General features: G+C 37.0%; 2 protein-coding genes across 2 annotated transcripts in view; one reads left to right on the forward strand and one right to left on the reverse strand.

The window, feature by feature from the left end:
• The window catches only part of LOC141427452 (uncharacterized), a 266,714-nt gene that overhangs the window by 67,741 nt on the left and 174,350 nt on the right, over positions 1-24,623 (forward strand). The window lies entirely within an intron of this gene.
• LOC141427132 (uncharacterized) lies at positions 5,981-12,051 on the reverse strand. Its single transcript, XM_074086369.1, has 2 exons — positions 10,887-12,051; positions 5,981-6,337 (listed from the first exon to the last, which is right to left on the reverse strand). The coding sequence occupies exons 1-2, from the start codon at positions 11,229-11,231 to the stop codon at positions 5,981-5,983; spliced, it is 702 nt and encodes a 233-aa protein (XP_073942470.1). The 5' UTR covers positions 11,232-12,051.

Here is a 24,623-nt window from a genome sequence, read left to right on the forward strand (position 1 = left end):
CTAGTAACTCCGGATTCCAGCTCTGTGGTGTGGAAGGCAAAAGAAAACCATCACATAGTTTTCCCAAAAAAGTCGCCATGAAGGTTCACTACTGATTCTCAACCGATAACCACGAAAACCTACTTTATCAAGACTGTAGCGATTTAAAAAGAAGTATCTGTGCTATGTTTAAAATTGAGCTATACAAAAAATGATTTTAGGTAAAAAAATAATTTTTGAATACGAGGTTTTTTTGCTGAATGTACTTTTTGTCGACTTTACTTGCATTGTCACGCCATTTGCATATCAAATTTCATGTCGATGCCATTAACTGGGGAAGAGTTCCGTTCTCCAGAGACAATCCTGACGAGACTACCAGGATGTCATTACCAGATTATTGTATTGTCACGCAATTTACATAAGTGTGCCAAATTTCAAGTCAATCCGACTACTGGAAGTTGATCGAATTCAACTTGCAAGATTTAACTACACACAGACAAACAGAAAACAGGACAGGTGAAACTAAATAAAAGCTTGTAAAAAAAAACGGCTTTGATAAAATGCATCAATCAAGTCACGTGCGTCAATAACAAACGCGTGTCATTCCGGGCAGACAGAGTACGCCATTTTTTTGCTCGATGCAAGTCGGTGATATAATAAATGGCTTTGAAAACGAAAAACGATTTTATTGAAATCGTTTGGTAGATCTGTATGCAGAAACAGATCGAAAATTTTGTATTCAGTGTACAACTTTGATTAAGAAACAGTTTTATTTTGAAAATAGTGAAACTAAATAGGTAAAGCCATTGAAAAATATTTCCTAAGACTGTGATTGAGATAAGGCAAATTATTGTGATGAGTCAAAATCTTCCTTATTTATGAATGTGACAGTTTAATGTGAGAGATTTTATTTATAAACAAACAAATAATAATGTACAATAATTAACAAAACTAAATAAAAATAGAATTAAAACTAACTCACTCTTATATAATTGTGGCCTATTTCGAAACACATCATGGTAATAATTTAAAAGGAAAATTTTGCAACACTAATTTACAAAGTATTGTTATTTATCCAAAGAACTTTTCATACAAAGACAAAACAAAGCGAATGTCCTTAGTCAAAATAGAGTAAATATTGACAGAAACTTCATGTAAACTTTGTTTGTTTTCACTAACAACATTTCGTTTAACTCTAATACGATTCCGAGACTTGTTTAAATAAACCTCGTAGCCTGTCTGACGGAATTAACAGAGAGAATAACAGGTTCTTTAGTTATGAGGCGTGAAATATGAAATTTCCGCGTTACGATTGTTGGCCATCAAACTAATCCATGCTATATAATATACTTATTATAATTTATTATTTCTCAAGAAGTTGTCCATTTTCAGTTGTTCAATTGACCATTTATTAAAAAAAAATCCTGACGCTATTTCAATAATAAAAATAAGTAATATTGTGTTTAAATATATACAAAACCTTGTGGTAAAGGTGATAAAAAGTCAGATAATGACTGTTGTTGGATCCAATAAAAAGTTTTGATGTAGTTACAAAATTACGATTTTTTCCTCACAAGATTTCGTGACGGTTTCCTGACGTCAAGAAAATTTGGATGTTTTATGCAGTTTATGCTTTACGATCTCGTCCTTAGTGTTAATAATTTCTTGACGAAACGATTTCTTGTCAATTTCGGGACGGGACAGCTTTTTGAGAAATACTCAAATACGAAGGTGTGTTTGTGTGTTTGTCCGTCTTTCACGTCGAAACGGAGCGACGAATCGACGTGATTTTTGGCATAGAGATAGTTTATGGGCCAGAGAGTGATGACAAAGGCTGCTTTTTATCCCACAATTCCACGTTTTATGCTCAGGAGGGAACGGTGCGCGATAACCGAATTCCACGCAGACAAAGCCATGGGCAAAAGCTAATGTACATAATTATATTTTACTTGCCACAATACTTGCAATGTACGAACGATTGCCGATTTTCGACTAACACTAAATACGCTGCGTAAGAAGATGATAAAGAGTATTAGGTATTTATATTAAAAAACTTGCTCGTGAAATTTCTTAGTTCATTATGAATTTTGAACAATTTGTACAAAGTTAAAAAAAACAAACATTTTTAACGAAATTAATAAAGTCTTGATGAGTTTGATATTTCAAAATACGCTATGCTTAAAAAGAGTGTTTTGAAACATAAAGTATTTTACAACAAATTTATACACTTGCAGGTATTTGTACGGATATTTCCGTTACGATCCAACCGAGTTTCATTTCGCCTAATAAAACGTTCCCCGGCGGGCGGTAAGCAAAACATATTTTAGAGAGCTATAAAAGCCCCTCAGGTGTTCTGCGCTACCTAGGTTTCTAGCATAAAATAAATGGTATTGATGAGTACGTTTTCATTAAGTAGTTAGAGCTGGGTTTATTGCTTGCAGCACGCAATTACTAAATCGAGTAGCTACATTACTAAAACCAAGGAGCGTGCTGTCGGTTGATAATGTTAATACTGTGTTCTTTAAGCTTCATCGCTCATTTTACTCCTCAAGCGTCTAACACATCGTGGTACGCAAAATGTTTGAGTGAGAAATAGGGATAGTCTGGCCACACCCGGAATTAGGCCGGAAATTCGCATGCCCATAGCTCACTATTTTTTTGGTGCCGGTAACTTGCGCACATACGTCTAAATATGACACAAGAAATGTTTCTTCCAACTATGCTTTAATTTCATCATAACCCCACTAAATACCCAGCACAAAGCGGGACTTTTCTGCTCTAGAGCAGAAAAAATGTATGAAAATCCTTTATTGCATTGTTTTACATTTTTTTAATTGCACCATCAATAAGGTAACTCGAGTATTTTTTCTATAAAATTCGCCTGCATAATGTAAAAAAATCTAGTGTTAGGTTGGTCAATCCTATCAAAAATAGTGAGTAGCCGTATTTCAAATAAAACTTTGTGTGTTTGGTTGCCCAACCTGGCGCCAATCCGAAATTAGACAGATCGCGGGTAAAAATATCTGCTACTAACTCTGCCAAAGAAAGTAAAAATAAAAAAAAAAACAAAATGTAAACTTACAAAAATGGAATCATCGAGTGCTAGTGACATTTCTTTCCTATTACTTAATTGTTTAGCATTAGTTTTTTTTTCGTCTACTATTCCTGTAATAGTTGAAAGAAAAGCAGATTATGCACCTCGCATTAAGTAATTTATATTGCCCTCGTGCTTTTTAAAGCCCTCGCTCACGCTTGGGCTCCAAATGGGCACACGATGCAACAATAAATTACTTTCTGCTTGGTGCAACAATCTACTATTTACGGCTTATAGCTTATAGGCGCATTTTAACAGTTGGTACTACCATGTGGCTTACCTTTTTTTGACATCACCTTGACTCAGCCATTAAACTTAATTGCTTAGGATCATTCTAGGTTAACTTAACAGCTTCACGGATACGTAGCAAGACACAATAGATATGTACTTTTTTTGTTATAACGTCTAGTCGTAAAGACGCGTAGCGTGTCTAGTATTTTTAGAAGAATTTTACTTTTACGCCGTCGCCTAATTCTCGCAGATTGAAGGGACTTTTGTTGCCGTATCTAGTCTTTCCTTTGCTTTGTATTATATCCTTGACCTCTAGCCCTATAAAAACAGTCTTAGACCATTACAGGTAAAAGCGCTCATGGAGTACTCACTCAGTTTACTGCCCACTATTCAGGCTGCATAAAACCAGCTACATATCTCTGTGATCTGTTGTGTTATGTGTTGTTTTGGTGTAAGCGGCTGTTAGGGGGAAATGACACGTCTCTCTAATGGCAGGTATATACCGTAAACTGCTTCAACTTTGCCCTCTGGCCCCAACATTGCCTTATTCGATTTAGAGTCGATAACTTAGCACTCTTATAGGTTTTAAACTTTTATATACACGGGAATTATTATTACGGGGGGATAAAACTTTAAAAACCTAGAAGGGTGCTAGTTATTGACTCTAAATCGAATCAGGCAATGTTGGGGCCAGAGGGCAAAGTTGAAGCAGTTTACGGTACTCGTAGTTTATTAGTAGGTACTTACCTTTATTTTTAAAATAACACTATGTCTAACGCAGTCGTTTGAAAATTGATCTTCATAATGTCGATAAATAATAAAATTTACTACGTACTTTATTATATTATACTATTTTTATTCTTGAACTACATTTTTGTTGTGAAAATCGCAAATTAAAATCTTTATTTCCAGAACAATACAGGTCCCAAGGTCTTCATAATTACTTCGCTGTTCGCCGCGCTGTTATCCGTGACGCAGTACACGACGAAAAATCCCGTATAGATGTGAAACAGTCTGACGTTTATTCAATATACATGGTGTTTTAAAATTGATTCAGATTATATCAGTGGGTGGCGGCGTTAGATAACTGAACACCCCTGTAAATGTTTTTGTAAGTGGTTGACGATTTTTCATACATTGTTCGATGTTAAAATGTACCGCGTCAAATGAGTAGATAAAAGTTAAATTTCAAACAAAGTTTACTTACCTACCTCTTTATTTCAGGTGTCTTAAAATTAAAAGGAATTTTTTCAGCAGATGGTTCGGTCAGTTTAACTTAATACCCCTTGCGAATGAATTTTAGTATTAAAAAAAAATGTTTGTACATTTTTCATACATTGACCGATGTTCAAAGTGTACTGCGTCATAGGCGTAACCGATTTCAATCAAATACGGCGATAAAAAACTTTTAGAGTGGTGTTCAGTCAAGCTAACCCAACTATCTGCTAAAATATTCCATAATAATTAAACACATTTAATACTACCTAGACATGGTAAAAAAAACCCCTGCGCTATTAATTTACCCACATTAAGGATAGGTACTACGAGTAATTACTAATATGATAAGTACATGTGGAAAATATTCTAATTCGAAAAAAAAGTTTTGTATGGAAGTTGAGTCACGACACAAGAATACTATCTCCAGACAAAACATTTAATTTTTTTCATTTCAATGTTTTTCCACTTGTATTATATTAGGGTCATTATTCGAGCGTTTATTCGGTATGATTTTCGTGGACATATTTTTGCTGAGATGAGATGAGTATCTAGTAGAAGTACCTACGTGACGTCTCAAAAATAATCTAAAATATCATCAAATTCTACACCCCATTCATAAAAAAAACCGTCTAAGTGCGAGTCGGGCTCGCGCACGAAGGGTCCCGCACCATTATCTAAACAACATTAGAGATTAGCAAAAAAAAAATGCAAAAAAAAAACAAGTTTGTTGTATCGGAGCCACCCTTAAATATTTATTATATGTTAATTAAATATTTATTTTTCAAGTGATTATACAATTAATACGGAGAACAGATGGTCGTTGGGGCCGAAAGGTTCTCGAGTGGAGACCGCGGATCGGCAAGCGCAGCGTAGGACGTCCACCAACGAGATAAGAATAAGAATAATTTATTCGCTATTCGTAAAAACAGTTGGACGGATGACCTGAGGCCGTATTGCTTAACGTTTCTCACGCTCGCGATCGCAATCAAATGACAGTTTTTGTATGCAGAATCTGTCATTTGATTGTCATTAGGCAATACGGCCTCTGGTTAATGTCGCGGGTTCACGGTGGATGCTGGCCGCTTCCAACCGAGGCAACTGGAGGTCTATGGGGGAGGCCTATGTCCAACAGTGGACATCCTATGGCTGATATGATGATGATGACACTCCTAAATATATTCTGTGAATATTTAAAGCGTCTACATTTTGCCGTTATTAATATCAAGCAAATAACGGCAAAACAATCACGTTTGTTGTATAGGAGCTACCTGTTGAGGCGTCAATCTCGATGCAAGGGTGCGTGTTGAAGATCAGGAGATGATTAAAAATTGACTCCAACTTTACAGTATATAATAAAAAAAAATTACATAAAAAGTACATAGGTGTGATAGGTGCGACGTCGTAAAGCCGAGTGAGGCGCTCGGTGTTTGTCGCATGCCCGAGCGCTTTGCTTGCAGTTTATACGGCGTTAACATGCTCCCCCTTGGGAACGGAAGTTTCCAAAATCGGCAGTGGGCAGAGTCGATTAAAGGCTCTTCGTAGAGTCCCGGAGGTGGTGTACACATCGGCGACGCGTGGCACGCCGTCGGAGCCAGGGTGCAGGCCGGTGACGCGGCCGAGCAGCCAGCGGTTGGGGGGCAGGCGGTCGTCCTTGACAACCACCATCTCGCCAAGTTTGAGGCGCCGGCCATCCTTGTGCCATTTTTGTCTCTTCTGGAGTTCTGAAATGTACTCTTTATAGTATCTACTCCAGAAATGAGTCTTTAACTGCTGCGTCCTCATGTATCGTGAAACGGAGACTGTTGAGTCGTTGACCTGAGGCGATGGCAACATCATCAGAGTTCGTCCGATCAAAAAATGAGCTGGAGTTAGGGGAACTAAATCTCTGGGGTCTGATGATAAAGGCGTCAGAGGCCGAGAATTGAGGATTGATTCGATTTGGACGAGTAATGTATTCATTTCCTCGTATGTTAAATTTGCAAGGGCCAATACTCTCTTCAAATGATGCTTAATCGATTTCACGGAACCCTCGGCTAAACCGTTAAAATGGGGGCTGTAAGCTGGTGAAAACTTAAAATTTATGGAGTTCTCCGACGCATATTTACTTATTTCCAGCGAAGATGATTTTAATAAACGAGCGAGTTCATTAGAAGTCCCTACGAAATTAGAAGCATTGTCCGAGAAAATGTTGGCAGGTTTGCCTCTGCGGGCAATGAATCTGTTCAAGGCGGCAATGAAAGCCTGTGAACTTAACTCGGTAACAAGCTCGATGTGAACTGCCCTTACAGCCAAGCATACAAATACGCATACGTAGGATTTAATCAACTGACATCCTCTTCCCTTTCTGTTCGCTATCAAAATAGGACCGGCATAATCAACAGCTGTATTAATAAAAGGATAGTCAATGTGAACACGTTGTTCAGGTAGATTACCCATAATGGGCTGTACACTTTTACCTGCGAATCGACAGCAAGTTACACAACTGTGAACGGTTTTTCGAGCAAGATTGCGTCCACCAATAGGCCAATATTTATGTCGTATTGTGGCAAGTAAAAGCTGCGGACCCGCGTGAAGCAGTAGTTTGTGATAATACTCAAATAAAAGTTTAGTGACATGATGAGATGCGTGCAGTATAATGGGGTGTTTTGTGTCATAGTCATAGTTAGAATTAGATAATCGACCACCCACTCTTATTAAATTGTCTGTATGTAAAAAAGGATTTACATTTATTAATTTATTTTTTAAGGGCAACTGATTATTATTTTTAAGTACATTGTATTCATTTTTAAACATTTCTTTTTGCACGATTAAACATAATGAATTAACTGATAAATTTAACTCTGAAATTTTTAAATAGTTCGTAAATTTGTTGTTTGGATAACGACAGTTAAAGATAAATCTATGAACATAAGCTAATATTCGACGTAATTTTTCGAAGCTAGAATATTTAGTCACAAAAGTATTCATCTCTTCCAATTGTACTTGTTCTGTTAATGAGACGTGGCATACAATTTTAGTTTCTGGTAAGTTGTCAACTTTATGAGTTGGTTTTTTAGGCCAATGTTCTTTATTTAATAATAAATAATCAGGTCCAAACCACCAAATATTTGACTGGTTTAATTGTGAAGGTATAAACCCTCTAGACCCGATATCGGCGGGATTTAATTCAGTTGGCACATAGTGCCATGAGCTAGGATCCGTATTTTCCGTTATTTCGTTGATGCGGTTTAAAACAAAAGATTTTAAAGTTAATTTCGGTGAATTAATCCAACCGAGTACTATGGTGGAATCGCACCAGTAATAACAGCTATCAATATTTAAGCGCAAGGCTGTTTTTACCTTGTCAACTAGACGAGCTGATAAAAGGGCTCCACATAGCTCCAACCGTGGGATTGTCGTAGGCTTAGGTGGGGCCACTTTGCTTTTGGCCATAATTAAATGTACAGAGACCTCTCCATTCTGTGAAATCGAACGAATATAGATGCATGCTGAATATGCCTGAATAGATGCATCGCTAAAAGCATGAATTTCTATTTTTATGGGTGATAGGCATAAAACGCGTCGTGGGATTATAATATTATTTAATTCGTGCAAATGTTTTACGAAATTTGCCCAATCTGACTGAAATTCAGAAGATAAAGGTTCGTCCCATGACACTTTCGTTGCCCACAACCTTTGTAAAATTATTTTAGCTTGTAAAACAATAGGGTTTATTAATCCTAGTGGATCAAAGATCTTTGCGATTGTCGATAAAATATTGCGTTTGCTAATCGGGTTAGGAAACGTATTAACGTCAACTGAAAATGTTAAATTATCCTCTGTACTGGACCAAAGCAAACCTAAGGTTTTAGAATATTCATTTTTATTTATTTTAAGCAATTCATCACTAGAATTTTGACCTTGAATCTGATTAAGTAGGTAAGAATTATTGGAACGCCATTTACGTAAATGAAACTGACCGCTGTGAAGTACATTTGTAAGTGTGTTACATATTTGAATTAATCTATCTTCAGAATCATGACCTGAAATCAGGTCATCTATGTCAAAATCATGTAAGATAGCACTAGCTACTTCACTGTCAGCGCATTCTTTGCCTAACTGTACCAGACACCTGGTCGCGAGATAGGGGGCGGAAGCAGTTCCGTAGGTAACTGTGTTTAATTTATGTGTTTTTAATTCTTCTGTGGGGTTAAAACGCCACAGTATTTGTTGCAAATTGCGCTGTGAATCATGTATTAAACACTGCCTATAAAATTTATCTATATCTGCACTCACTACGTATCTATGCTGACGAAATCTAATTAATATGCTAATGAGGTCGTCTTGAACTGTTGGACCTACATGTTGAATATTGTTTAATGACAAACCGGAAGTCGTCACAGCTGATCCGTCGAATACAGCACGGAGCTTAGTCGTGAGACTCATTTCTCGCAACACTCCGTGATGAGGGAGAATGTAAGAGGTTTCCTCACGATTAAAGTACTTATTTTCGGTCATATGACCTAGTTTAATGTACTCCGACATAAAGTCACAATATTTATTTTTAAAGTTGGGATCGCGTTTAAACCTGCGCTCTAAACATAAAAATCGACTTAAAGCCTGTTCATAAGAATCTCCTAATACCCCTGGAGATTCCTTCAATGGCATTTTTACTATAAAACGCCCGTCTGACTGACGGGTTGTGTTCAGTGTAAAATGACGTTCGCATGCATTGTCATCTTTAGATAAAATGTTATGATCTGGAGCTCGAACTGTTTCAAGCTCAAAAAATTGATTTAATTGATTTTGAAGCTCATTATCAGCGGTATTTTGTAAAAAATTGCAATGGACTGTAGTATTATTATTATTACCTTTGCATGACAGAACCGTACCCGACACTAAATAACCAAATTTACTCTTATTTAGAGACGGTTTATTTTTACCTAATGAAATTCTATGTGTACCTAAAACACTCCAAAATATTTCAGCCCAACAACAAATCTATTTCTGATGGCAAATGGAATGTTGGGTCAGCTAAGAAAATATTAGGAGGAATATTTAGTGATGCACAGTCAACCTTTCGAACTGGTAAAAGTTGCGTAATCTGAGGTACAATGAAGCAATTTATGTCAACTACGTATTTGTCATGACGAGAAGATATAGCTACATCACACCGTTTTGTGATGCGTGACGACTGACAATTTAATCCTTCAACAGAAGTTGAAGTTGAATATGCAGGTAAATTAAGCTTGGAATATAATTTCTCTGTCATCAAGCAACAAGTGCTACCGTTGTCCAACAGTGCGCGCACAGTGATTTTGTTACCATCGCGATCAGCGACGTCGACGAGTGCCGTAGACAACAGCACGCTGCTGTGATCAGCGGTGGTAGACGACAGAGCGATATTGTCATTTGGTTGGTCATCATCAGTGTGCTCGCCCCGCTCGGCGGCGGAGGCAGTCAGTACGGTGCTTGTGCCTGGAGCGCCAGAGCTGTCAGCCCTGGCATGAGACGATTGGTCGTCCGTATGTAATAGTGAATTGTGCCACTTTGAGCACTGTAAGCACGGACCTAGCCGACACTTTTTGTCTGGATGCCTAGGTCGTAAACAATTGAGACATAAATTTAAACTGTTTGCCTTTTGCAGACGTGTTTCTACAGTTAAAGATTTAAATATAGGACACTGATAAACGGCATGTTTATTATTACACAGAGCGCATGAACGTGAAAACGAAGGCGGGGTTAGCTGATTTGCGACAAAGGTTTTAGGTCGAACATGACTAACATCGCTATGACGACGCCTTTGCTGCGCCTGTGACTCTGCCATGGTTTCCAATAAATCAGCACGATTTTTCAGGAATCCTTGAAACTCGTTCAGTGTAGGAATATCTTTAATGGTGTTTCGGTGTTCCTCCCATTCACGTCTAGTCAAAGGATCCAATTTATTAGAAATCATGTAGATCACAAGCACGTCCCAATGATCGGTAGGCAACTTCAGCGTAGCGAGAGCTCTGAGGTTTTTATTAACAATGTCTATAATATTTCTGAGAGCTCGCGCAGACTCTTTGATCACGGGTTCAATATTAAAAATGGCTTGGATATGATTGTTTATCAGTAATCTATTATTATTATAACGATCGCATAACAGCGACCATGCAACCTCATAGTTATCCGCTGAAAAGTCTAAGGAGCGGATAATTAACGCGGCACTATCGGTTAAGGCTGCGCGCAAATAATGAAATTTATGAATCGTGGGTATTGAATTATTCGAATGAATTAATGACGCATAGGTATCATGGAACTCGAGCCAATCTTGATAGCGACCAGAAAAACTTGGCAGTTGGATAGTGGGTAACTTTAAGCTTGGCCCACCTGTAAGGACAGCCCTCGAACCTGACTCCGCCGACTGGAGGCTGTCGGCGCCGCCCGCAGCGCCGCTGTGCCTGTCCAACACCTCTCGAGCGCCGGCGACGGCCGCGTAGTACTGATCTTCAAATTCCTTACGTTCTTTAAACTGGTCGTCTGGAATTTCAGACAGACGTTCTATGTCAGACTGCGTGCTGTCGAAATATGCATAAAGTTCCTCGAATTTAGACAAACGAATATTAATTTCTTTGAGTTGTAGGTTACTAAGTGATTCGCAACTTAGAACGACTTCTAAATATGATTTGAATTGCGTAAGCTTGGATTTATACGAAGCTCGCACTCTAATTAAGCCTTTGAGATCCATTATATACTTAGTGCCAAGAATGAAAATGCAAGTAATAGGTACTTCGCGAAAAGATATGCAAGTGAAGCGATAGTTAAATCAAATAATATAATATTATAAATGCAAAAAGTAGGCAAAATGCGAGGAAACAAGTAAACATGCGCCGGGTCGCCTTTTGTTCTCAAGGCGGAGGAATGCGCGCTGGCCGCTGTGCATGCGCAGACACCGTGCACGACTCTGAGAAGCGCTCGCTTACAGCCACGCAAGAAGCCTGACACAGTACGACACTGTGCTGCGTTGCTGGAAAGCACCGTAAATCGTCTTTTAAGCACAGAAATTAAATAAAATATTAGCCACTTGCAGATGAAACCTAAACACGAATCAAATGGAAATTGATTGATAGGCAATTAGATTTTGTACTTATACAATTAAGCACTAGAAATTTGTTACGACTAGTTACGTGAAATTACCTTAAATTTTGGTAAAATGTTACAAAGAAGAACTAATGAATAGTGAATTTAATTATTATATTTCTCTTAATAAATTTCGTTAGGTACCTAATTAAAGGTTGTACCTAAACGATTGAAGTTGGGACATTCCAAAGGTAAATGATTTTACCAATGTAGGTACTCGTATCTATTGACGAATGACTTTAATGATGAGAATGACTAGGAAATCAATTATGTTAAACGTTAAATGCAACTGGGAATGGACACAAAGTGAAAAATCGGAACGAACTCACAATTAGTTATGCCTTCCTCGGTGCTCACGTAGGTATTGTAATAATGATTGCAGACGACGACTGCTTGATGATGAACTAATTAATTCTTCTTGTTGTAAATTTCTTGCTCGTAGGTGGGCCCTTGGGGTACTTCACTCCTGCAAATAGGCACTTTCTGCTTACGAATCACCCTTCGTTAATTAACTTCTTGACGACCGTTTGTGCCACGCAGTTAAACTAGGCCTGATCTGAGTATGAACACTTGCAAATCCGCTGCTTGTAGTCTGCGTGGTTTATGAAATTTTAATTGTTGTTGCACAGTTGGGCCTGATCTGAGTAGGTACAATACTTGCAAATCCGCCACGTATCGCCTGCGCTGTCCTTTGATCTCGCTGTTTGCACACTGCTTGATCGCTAATTGACCTCCTTCGGTGGTCGCTGGGTATAAATCCGGTATCGTAAGGCCAAATGTTGAGGCGTCAATCTCGATGCAAGGGTGCGTGTTGAAGATCAGGAGATGATTAAAAATTGACTCCAACTTTACAGTATATAATAAAAAAATTACATAAAAAGTACATAGGTGTGATAGGTGCGACGTCGTAAAGCCGAGTGAGGCGCTCGGTGTTTGTCGCATGCCCGAGCGCTTTGCTTGCAGTTTATACGGCGTTAACACTACCCTTAAATATTTATTTTACTCTGTTTTAGTATTTGTTGTTGTAGCGGCCACATGCAATACATAATCTGTGAAAATTTCAAGTGTCTAACTATTACGACTCAAGAAATAGAGGGCTCTGCCCTGTGACAGACGGACGGACGGACAGACAGACAGACAGCGGAGTCTCAGTAATAGGGTTCCGTTGGCAACGTTTATAATAATAATAATAATAATAAATTCATTTATTTCAGGCAACTTGGCCCATACAATAAATACCTTACAGACTAACATACATATTTATAATCAATATTTTAGGTACGGAACCCTAAAAAAATGTGACCACGAAAATGAGGCAGTTGCAACGCTCGAATAATGACCCTTTAATACCTACTACAGATACTTGCACGGAGATCAATTAAATAAGTGCAAGCTCTGTTCTTAATTAACGAGATCATTGTTATCAACCCGAGAACACATCATGTACTACCGTAAAACGCAATAGGACCTCAGAGACAGCTTGATCGTACCCCCGAGAGAGCCGTACTATAAACGACCTTTATGGCAATACCGCAACATTACGCACGAACCAGTTCTTATCTTTATAATGGTAACATTTATTTTATTACTAATATTTTAAGGCCACTTGTACAGGTAATTTAGCTTTATTTTAGACTAGCCTGCACCCGCGGCTTCCCTCGTGTGAACCATTCTGGCATTTAAATAAAAATTATGAGATATTACTAAATCTCAGATAATTCGGGTGCGCCGAATGCGTCCCTTGCTTGGCGTAAGTGCCGAGTGTTCTACCAATTACAACTATAAAAAATACATTTTGTTCAGCAAATGTTCTAATGACAGAAATAAATAATATTTTGAAAACTAGAAGTGGTAGTTGCATGATAGTTGTGATAGACCACATACCACTATTGGCATATGCAAGCGATTAATGTTGGCGGATGGGTAGGTTGCGGGCAAAGTAGACATCGGTAATCTCGACTCCGACAAGAGATCTGATTCACTAAATCCAGCTCCGGTATCGGTACCGAATCCGCTTATCGACTCCGACTCCTTTATTGACTCCGGTTTTTTCGAGCGATTATTAGTTTGTTTATGGTCGATCCGGCTCGGTTCGGTACCGAGGTACGGAAGTACCAATTCGTCCTAATAGCTCTTTTGAATCTGTGAGTCACTTCGGATATACTTACTACCTACTAGCGAACCGGCTCCGGGGAGCGGCTCTGAAATTGGTATCATGCTATCCCTCTTCCTCTCGTAATAAATCCTATTAGCGTGAGCGGGACGGTACACATCCGATCCGACGTGATTGAACGAAAGTGAAGTTAGTGCTGAATCGCCGATCGCGAGTTGCTCGATCCAATAGGTTGGTCGGAGTTAGTAACTCCTCGGAGTCGATAAGATTTGAAAGGAGTCAATAAGGGATTCGGATCCGCTTAAGGATCTGACTCTTTTGAATCTTCAGATCCGGATTTACCCATCTCTAGGGCAAAGTGAAGCAGTTGAAGAGATGTGGGTTCGAATACCGACCGCGCACCCGAAAATTTTCGTTTAAAAAATATCTTAGATTTCGTTGAACACACGCCCTGCCAACAAAAATAAATAAAATACGAAATATTGTACCAACTAGCTGTTAAACCTAAGTGCTAAATTTGCAATTTAGAGGCCAGACATGTCAACTGCCATAACCGTTGGACTCTTAGCATTTAATGCTTCAAAGTTCAAGAAAATTAGAATCAAGCAATTCTTTTCAACTTTTGTGTTGACAACAATGACTGCGGTTTATCACGCGAGCGAGCATCACAAAAACTTTGGGAATACTGCCAATTATCGACATGATGGTTAATTAAAATGACATCAGAAACCACGGATTGACGCACCAGCACCACGTAATTACAAGTTTGTTTGACCCACGGGCGCTTGATCGTAGATGGGCGGGAAAGATTATCTGACAATTGAACCATTTATAATCAATATTGGTTTGCTGATGAAATTACTAAACTTGAAATACAACAGAAAGGGGAAGCAATCTACCTTCATGTATGTAGTACACCGAATCATTTAGCTCCTGATCCAACGTAGAACATTCTTATATTAGGGGCTAACTTATCCATAAATTGCGTCACACACCAATTTTGATCATTTTTAGCCCCCTCCCCCTTGTCGCACTTATTGCTGTGAAAATCGCAATTATTTTGTTGCCGTGTCACAAACCGCCTTACCCCTCCCCTCCCCCCTATTGTATTTATCACCTATGATGAGTTCTGTGTCATTTGAAAATTTTTAGAATTACGCATAATATGTTCGCAAAACATTTTTTTAAAATAATTTCTATTTTGAAGCAAAATAATAAAAAAGTAGGTATTAAGTTTTTAAGTTAGGTAGTTAGTTTATAGTTAAGTTTTATATGGTTATTTTTTCTTAAATTCTTGTATTTCAAGTTAAATAAATACATGTCTAAATAAAAAAAATATGTAAAACTGTACTTTTTAAAAATATATAGCAATATCAGTGTCCATTAAATAGACTTCATCGAATACGATAGAAAAATATATATTATTTTAAATGACACAATGTGTGAAACGGAACAGAGTAGTGACGTGACACAACATTATCGGCAATTGCCACGGTTCATTATTCGATAACTGTGAACACTAAGATATTTTAAATTTTTAAACAGAACTTACAAGATTTTGTAAACGCGGCTATTTGGAAAGCGGCCGCAGCCATCTTGTGCCTCTTGTGACCAGTGCTTCGTATGCGTCTGCCTTGTAGAGTTGAGTTTCCGTTGCATTTTCTTTGCATTGTATTTTGTTATTGTTCATTTCTGTTATTATTGTTGTTGACTTTTGTTACTGTTTTTCGTTAAGTTTGTTGTTATTTTCTTGCAAAATGCCGAAACGGTCTAAAAAGACTGTTTTGAACTCCCAGAGTCGGGAGTTTGTAATTCGTTTAAGGATTATTACGAGCGAGAACGAGAAAACGGTGGCCCGGTGGGCGGAGCGGAAAACAGGAAAAATATTTTTTTTTAAATATAATGCAACTTCTCCAAAAATAGGCATTAGTAACTCTTAGAAAAATCGATAGTTCACTCGATAAATGGTACATCTCTAAAACTGTCAAACTGGAAACGTCACAGAATTCATCATAGGTAAAAAATAATATAAATGTGTGACGGTATTTATCAATGAATATAATTTACGACCAGCTGTGATTATGATCAAGAGCAGTAGGTATGATCGACTGTTAAAACAACACGCTTAATGTGTAAATAGTAATCTTGTACTCGTACAGTCAGTGACCTAATTCACTCTTCTACGATACAAAAATATGTAAGTACCTATAGTGACCAGCTGTCGTTTCGCCGAGTTTAATTACGCAGATTTTCGTTTCGCAGACAACTATTGGCAGATTTTTCTTTTGGCCGAGCAACGTTTGATATAATTTCGTTACGCCTATTATTCGTTTCGCCGTGTAGCCGGTAGGAAGAATAGCGATAAGCAGATTTACGTTTAGTAGATTGTTTGTTTTGTAATTGTTTCAGTTAACCGATCAACTATTCGTCGAAACACGATAAGCAGAGTTATCACATGGCATTCATATTGATAAGTAGATTTAATGTTCAGTAGTTCATTTTTGTTTCGTAATCTGCGTAGATAAAATCGGCCAAACGACAGGTAGGATTTTACTGGGTTGACTATTGTATACAACGCACGAGCCGAGCGAACGAAGCGAGCGTGCCGCGGCAGCGGCCTGCGAAGTGCCAGAACCGAACTGCTAGCATCGCGCGCGACTTGCTTTGTTTGTCTAAACAAACCAAGTCTTCCAATATATTATAAATACAAATGATGGTCAAAAATACGTTTATTACTTGCGTTATACGTTTAAAACTTGTGAGGGTACATAAGAAAATCATAAAGAATGCGCGGTCAGCACGGCATGTAAAAATGCCAATGAGGCCATAGTGTAATCCAGTCGTGCGACATATTCGCGGTATTTAATGCCATTCCCTATGCGAAACGAAAAGATGCGAAAAGTTGATATGCGCACTGAATAATAGTTCAACCGTTACAAAAGCGAAAGGTTGTTCGACCAAACGTGCAAAATGTGTAGTGATTAATAGGCTTAACGAATTTCTGTGAATCGTTGTTCGGCTTGCTGACTCATATGCTAAGTAAATAGTCTGCTAAAGGTTGAGTTACGAAACGTTAGTCTGCGAAACAATACATCTGCGTACAAATTCATTGGCGTACCGTTACTGTTACTCGGCGAAACGTTGTCTGCCAATCAATAATATATCTGCCTAAAAATAGTCGGCGAATCATTAGGTAACCTACACTCTGTTTTTCCATTTTGGACTGAAACAAAAAAAAAACTAATAAGTTTATTCGATTTTTACAATCTTCCTTTTAATATAGATAATCTGCAACTTATGACTGTCCAATGTACTTTTGTGTAGGTATTTTTTTTTATATTCAACTATAGCCAATGGGCATGACATCATATTACGTATGTACGTAGATGAAAATACCTGTTGATGATATAGGTGCGTACGAAGTACGAACATAACAGAACCATCAACTTGAAAAAAAAACCATTTTCTTTTGTACCCGCGTCGCAAAGGGCAGATATTATTAATAAAATAGTAATTATATAATAGGTCACAAAAATACCAACAATAAAACAAAATACCTTTGAAATTACCTTTAGATTAATGTATTAAAATAAATTATACGCACACACACACACACACATTACAAAATAAGCATTTAAATGAAGATATTTTAAATGCGACGACTGATTACATAAACATTATGTAGCCAAAACAGTAGGAAAATCTAGGCACACCTACACATAAAACACAATCATAATCAAATTAAGATGCAAAAATAACACATTGTGGGTTACCAAATAAAATTATACAGCCTAGAACTTTAGAAACATTGTTGTTACAAAACGTTTCATCAAATAAAACTACATAACCACAAGCACTTAGTAGGATACACATACAAAGTAAGACAAAATATTTTTTCGGACACATGTTAAGAGGATTTTTAACCATCTCGGAATAATTGATGTAGCTTTCTTTTTAACCCCAGAATAGCAGAAACCGACGTATGTGATTGAGTTGAGCGAGTTTCGTTTGTTTTATTATCCAACGACGAAAAAGAGGGGTGTTATAAGTTTAAGATTGGTTTTTTGGAATCTTTTTTTTGTATTTTTTATTGCAATTCCAAATTTTTTGTTACTTTTACAAAAAAATACAAAAAAAGATTCCAAAAAACCAATCTTAATTTGATTGCTTAATAACGATATCTCTTGAGAGTATGGAGTTTACGAGTAAGTACTTCTCAAATACAATAGTAAAAATGTATTATTATACGTTATTGTCTTTGGCCTGTTGTCACTCGAAGATACAATTTTTGACTGTTACTAACACCGCCGGCGGTGAGTCTCCTGGTAAATAAGTAATAAAAGCTGTCAAACACATGTGTCAAATAATAATTATTGTACTCGTAATCTAATCTGTGATTTAAGTAAACTAACATTTTGCAACTATCTCAGTCATTTGCCTTACTTTTCGCCTTGTTCGTACTTTCTGAATGTGCATTTCTTGCCAGATTCTACTATTATATATTAGTTTAAGTAGATTTGTAATCATTTGTATAACAGCAATTGTACTAATATCACTTCGCATATGAATTAAATAATTTCAGTAAGCATACGAGTTCAATTAGTATAAGCACGAATGTATATAACATTAAACTGCATAATTTCTAAAAACAAATAATAATGGGTTTAACTTATGTCATGATCATCATCATCATCCCAGCCTATATACGTCCCACTGCTGGGCACAGGCCTCCTCTCAGAACAAGAGGGCTTGGGCTATAGTTCCCACGCGGGCCCAGTGCGGATTGGGAACTTCACACGCACCATTGAATTGCTTCGCAGGTATGTGCAGGTTTCCTCACGACGTTTTCCTTCACCGCAAAGCTCGTGGTAAATTTCAAATGTAATTCTGCACATGAATTTCGAAAAACTCAGAGGTGCGAGCCGGGGTTTGAACCCACGACCCTCTGTTTGAGAGGCGATAGGTCAAACCACCAGGCCACCACGGCTTAACTTATGTATGATGTATCAATTACGTGATAAACAAATGGTTTAATAGTCATATCGAATACTACTAAAATTGCATAATGTACATTTTACATAATAATGAAAAGATTACGAATGAGGTAAATTCGAGCTTCTATTCCGTGTGCTGAGGCACTTCGCGCCTTGATGAGATGCTAACCTAACCTAACCTACGAGTATTTTTTAAGTCTTACATAGAAATTGATTTTGTAAAATGTTGTTATGCCCCCAGATCGTTATTTCATTTCGTTCATTATACAAAATGACATTTTTTCATATGAACATTGTCACATAAGTTTTTATGCTAAACGTTTATTAAATTTTTAGGTTGTTAGCTGGTACCATCAGCTAAATAAGTAGTCTATCAATTTTTAAACACGTTTCTATATCAAATGAATATGTCGCTAAAGTTGAACTTTCAAGTTGACAGACACGTCTATTGGCATTATTGTATTATGACATGCAAACCATTATCAACTTTAGGGTGGTAGACCACATATTTGACTGATAGTACCACAAAACTACTTGTACGTTGTTATAAATAAAGTTGTTATACTGATCGAACGGCCCTTATCTTAAGTAGTCACCTTATTGAACTGATCATAAAAAATTCTGGCAGCCTTTAAGGCATCTATGATGAACTTGTCTTCACATGGGTTGTCATCAAAAAAGAGACCTCCGCACTTATGAGCTTCCGAACAACTTGTGTTCATGACTTTTCCGACACAGCATCCCAGTATTGCTCGAGCACATGGAGTCAGTGTCTTCGGTACTTTAGGGGCTTCACCATTTCTTACTCTGGCTATATAGTTTAGTTCCTCGAAAGACAAATCAGGATTTTTTATGGGTTTGCTTTGAGGAGCGCCGAATGCTTGCACGAGCAGCATTGTTACCGTGATTGCTGTAACGATCTTCATTTCTGAAAAAGAAATAATAAAAAAGTTTGTAATAGGTAGTTAAAAAAAGGTTTTCGGGAAAAAATAAACATAGAAATTTAAAATAATTCCGTACTTATACTAAATGCAACTGGCAAACCTAATCAGGTATCCATTCGAGTGAAGCCACTGGTCAAGGCGATATACATATATTAAGACCTCAATAGTAACCTTAGTCTATGCTGAAACACGTGACATAACCAGCGGTTAAGTAAATGCGCATATTTTGAATATCCACTAAGTATAAACGTCCTAGTGTTACGCACGTTCACGATAAGCAATAGTGGTTGGATTTTCCGAATGTTATATACTTGTATACTGATGTTGCTCTCGCGGATAACGATCTGTAGGTATATTAGTCATTTACCGCCGAACTATATTGTGATTTACTTCTGTTATTTGTGGTTTATTAATTACAAGCCGCGGAAGCCGTGGTCGCCTAGTGGTTTGACCTATCGCCTCTCAAACAGAGGGTCGTGGGTTCAAACCCCGGCTCGCACCTCTGAGTTTTTCGAAATTCATGTGCGGAATTACATTTGAAATTTACCACGAGCTTTGCGGTGAAGGAAAACATCGTGAGGAAACCTGCACAAACCTGTGAAGCAATTCAATGGTGCGTGTGAAGTTCCCAATCCGCACTGGGCCCGCGTGGGAACTATGGCCCAAGCCCTCTTGTTCTGAGAGGAGGCCTGTGCCCAGCAGTGGGACGTATATAGGCTGGGATGATGGATGATGAATTACAAGCCTGGGCGACCTTCGATTTGGCCAAAACTTTGATTTTGTTTATTGTGTATAATAAAAATATTCTGCAATTTATTCAATGAAACATTACCTACTTTGCGTCTGCTTTTATCAAGCAAGTATTTCATTCGTTGGAAAATATATTTAAAATTTGTTAAAAAGAAAACTACTTGAAATTTCCAAATTATTTCAGAAAAAATATTACAATATCTTCAAATAAGAACGTCTTCTTATGTGACTAACTAATGTGGTTAGTTGTCACCTACTTAAGTTCATTTAAATAGTAAGTACTCTAATTTCATATAGCCTAGTTCTTAAAAATCAACCATCCTAACGTTAAGACAATTGATCAAAAATAATATGATTTTGATCAGAATATTACATCTTGCTGTTTAGTAAAATTTTAAAAGCTGAGTTTTTTTTATCAAGAAAACAAATTGAAATAACAAGTCAACTAAGATTCCCTTGGCCTGCAATACCGCGAGTATACAACTGGTTATTTAATTACAATAATTTTCCAGTTTTCTCCTTTCTGCAGTGGTGAGTTTTCCCAGACAGTTAAATGTCTCTTAGCTAAGGTTGATTACGTTGGATTTTCACTAGATCCTGTCAATCGGATACAAGATTAATTGGTACATGACGCAAGCATGACGTTGCTAAATTGCAGTATTAGGGACTCACCGTTGCGACTATGTATCTACTTGATCACCATGTACCTACTGTTAGTGTTACCAAATTTCTAGTCAACACACAGCATTGTGTCAGGCTATTCATAAAACAAAAGCAAGACGGCATATTTTTTTCTATTATTTTTACAAGCTTTTATTTAACATGGAATGTACGTACGTACTCAGTTGTCTTCTAATCTTCGAATTATACTCACTTCTTGTGCTCAAACTAATTTGAATTTTGGAACCAGAGTACATGTTGTTTGGACAATGCAAGTACAGTCAGAAAAAAAGCTTGTACAATAATTTATTTCTAACAAAAAAAATATTCTTAAAGTATTTGAAACCATTGTATTGAATTCTTTATATATTTTTTTTATTGCTAAGGATGCGTTTTGTGTTTTGATCTACTTATAGGTTCGTATAGTATGGAGCATACCAGTTCTAGTGTTACACTTAACTTAAAAATGTTCATCCTACACAACCTTCTTAAGAATCTACGAGCACGGATATTATTAAATCAACTGCAAACGACCTTGTAAAACTACCTGTAACACCGACCGTGTTCTATCTTTCCCATCAAACTGGAAATGTTGTATTCAACACAGTTTGTTCTAAGTAATACTGTAGATAATGTTACAACTGTCAACTAGAATCTCAATTAAAATAATAAACTATACGTAGATAAAAATACTCACCTGTATCTACTGTTATTATTGTTCTTCTTCACAACACGATAGGCTTTTGTGTCGGTGTCACTGCCCGAGACGACCGTTTCGCGTCTGCACCCGTCACTCTCTGGCTTCCAACGCTTTATAAGCAGATATTTACATCGGCATTTGCACGATGATCAAAATATATACATTTTTTAAACCCTGCGGCAAAAAGTGACGATAGCGGCTACCGCGAATATACGTCATCCGCATCGATTTATTGGTTAAAATTATAACTTGGGGTTTTGGGTATTAAATAATACTTTGTGCCCTTTGGATGGGATCGTTCTTTTATTTTTTATTTCTATTATAAAATTCATACTATCAAAAAATCATGATTTGAAACAAGTTATTTTAGGTAAATCCCTAACTCCTACGGCATAACGTGTTAATAGCAATTTTAACGCATTATTTATGGAAATAGGTACAGATAGCGCATAATTCTTAACTTGTAACTAGATTGAAATTGTAAGTATTATCAAGCGAGTAAAGACCAATAATAAAAATGGATTGCATGCCAACTGCAATGTAACCGCCAACTACACCGGCTGCCCGTACATTTTTCATTGTAGTTTCATTGCAGTTCACGCAGCTGCACGCAAACTGCACTCTGGCTGCGATTAAAATATCTGGGCAATCGGCAGTTGCGGTTACGTTGCAGTTAGGATTCAGTCCATCTGTGCTAGCCCTTACAAATAGTAAGTACCAATCGAAATACTTTAATTCTGTTTCTAAATAATTAAGAATTTTATAATCTTTGGACCTATTATTACATCATTTCTACTGATAACTGCACCCATTTTGTATATGCAAATAGTTCTCGTCGGAAATTCCCCTATGACATGTAATAGGAAAATGTTAGTAAATAATAGAAGTGTTCATAAATAAAGTGTGAGTTTTGTTACATTGATCAGCTGTGCTGTGCGGCTATGAATTCTTAAAAGATCGGTCATCGTCGGCAATGTACCGCAAATCGCTGTATATTTTTATCATAAGCCATCTTTCTAAGGTTCCGTTCCTCAAGATCAAAAAAACGGACCCATTATAGCATCACTCCCGTGTCTCGGTCTGTTTGTCCGTCTGTCACAGGTAATTTGAACCGATAGTGAACCGATTGAGTTAGAAAGTAGTACAGGTATATACTTTTAATTCGGTAACCCAAAAACGAACGTGTAGTGTAACGTAAATAAATTAATTTTAAATAGGGGGGCATTTTTGGAGGTAAATAAAAAACATCGCAAAAAATATCGTGTTAGGTCGAAAATACAAACTGAAACAAAATTAATTATCAAATTTTGAGTTGAAATAAAAAATACAAAAAGACTCCAAATAACCAATCATAATCGTGTTAGGTATTATGTCTATCGAAATTTGTGAGAAATCTCCAACACTTATTTTTTATAATTTTAGTATAAACTAGATGAAAACCCGGCTTCGCTCGGGTAAAATGTAGACTCATAATAAAATGTTTGAAAAATTTTTTTTTGCAAATGTAAAGACTGTCGTACTTATCGAAAAATCTGACGTATATTCCCAGCCTTAATATTATCACAAACGTACTTTCACAGCTGTATCGGTATTTCACTAGTAGATATTTCTCCTAAATCTCATTAACTATGATGTCTCTGTGTCATAATCAAAGAAATTAGACTTAAGGGGTATACGGTACGATTCGTCTGTACGATCGATCTGATGAAAATCGACGAATCGTACCGTGTGTGGGGCCCTTAAGAGGTCACAATTGAGAATGAAATGCAAACCTGTGACACCTGTGACACGTGATGACGTGACACCTATAGTCTAAGCGTGACACTAACGAGCACTAACGCCGCTTTGATGAGCTAGCTACATATTAGTAATCTGTGCTTTGATGTGATGACATTGACATTTTTACTTCGCAACGCCATTATATACTTAGTAATTTATTCAAGTTTATATTGAAAATACTCGATAATTCGAATTTTCCGCCTACAAGTTGTCGACTCGGATTGACTAATTTTTTACGCTCTTCAATTTGATGTGCATGTCGTTCGAGTCTAACGTATCCCTTGACGAAATTATTAATATAGATAGTTTTAAAGTTATACAGTATGTAACAGAACGAAAGGCAAAGCTGATACCTGGTTGATGGTAGAGTGAAGTATGTTTTAATAACATAATACTTTTTATTAACTTCTAATTGTTTTTTTTTATTTTCTCAGTCTCAACATGACTTTAGGTCCTCTTATTTGCAGTCGGTTAAAGATTCTTGTAACATTCTTTAGAAACCGTATGACGCTGTTTATTAATGTAAACAAACAAATCGAAACCAATCCACATATCAGATTACTGCAATTTCAACTATGACCGCACTACCACACTACTGCCTACAGTACGAAACACTAACTAACCACGTTCTGTAATAATCGTTATCTGTTTATGACATTATTATTCATTAAGTACATGGATTTCGCATAACATTGTAGTTCACTTTGATCAAACTTTGACATTTTAGATTTGTCACCTTGTTATTAATAGTCTTGTTATTGTTACTTTTAAAAGAGGTAAGGTTAAATCACTACTAGAGATCTACCTACCATAGAGAAACTTTAAATTGAAACTTCAAGTCGAGGTTTGACATTAGTGTGTCAGATAAAACCTACAGAAATTTAATAAAATAATCTACCGAACAACGACTAAACTGATAGTGTTTTTTCCAACCTCGACATTGGCGGAATCATCGATAGTATCTATGGAGCTATACTTTCAAGAATTGAATTGAATTTAATTTAATAAAAAAATACTGATAATGCTTTTAAACTTTTCTGCGGAGGAACTTGTGGATGTG

This window comes from Choristoneura fumiferana, chromosome 4 (genome assembly GCF_025370935.1).
Source record: "Choristoneura fumiferana chromosome 4, NRCan_CFum_1, whole genome shotgun sequence".
NCBI lineage: Eukaryota > Metazoa > Arthropoda > Insecta > Lepidoptera > Tortricidae > Choristoneura > Choristoneura fumiferana.

Excerpts from the sequence above, each read along its gene's own strand:
- LOC141427132 (XM_074086369.1), bottom strand. The coding sequence starts at position 11,231 with ATGGATCTCAAAGGCTTAATTAGAGTGCGAGCTTCGTATAAATCCAAG. Across the intron at positions 6,338-10,886 it reads CGGCGGAGTCAGGTTCGAGG|GTCAACGACTCAACAGTCTC; the intron begins GCTGTCCTTACA and ends CCATCGCCTCAG.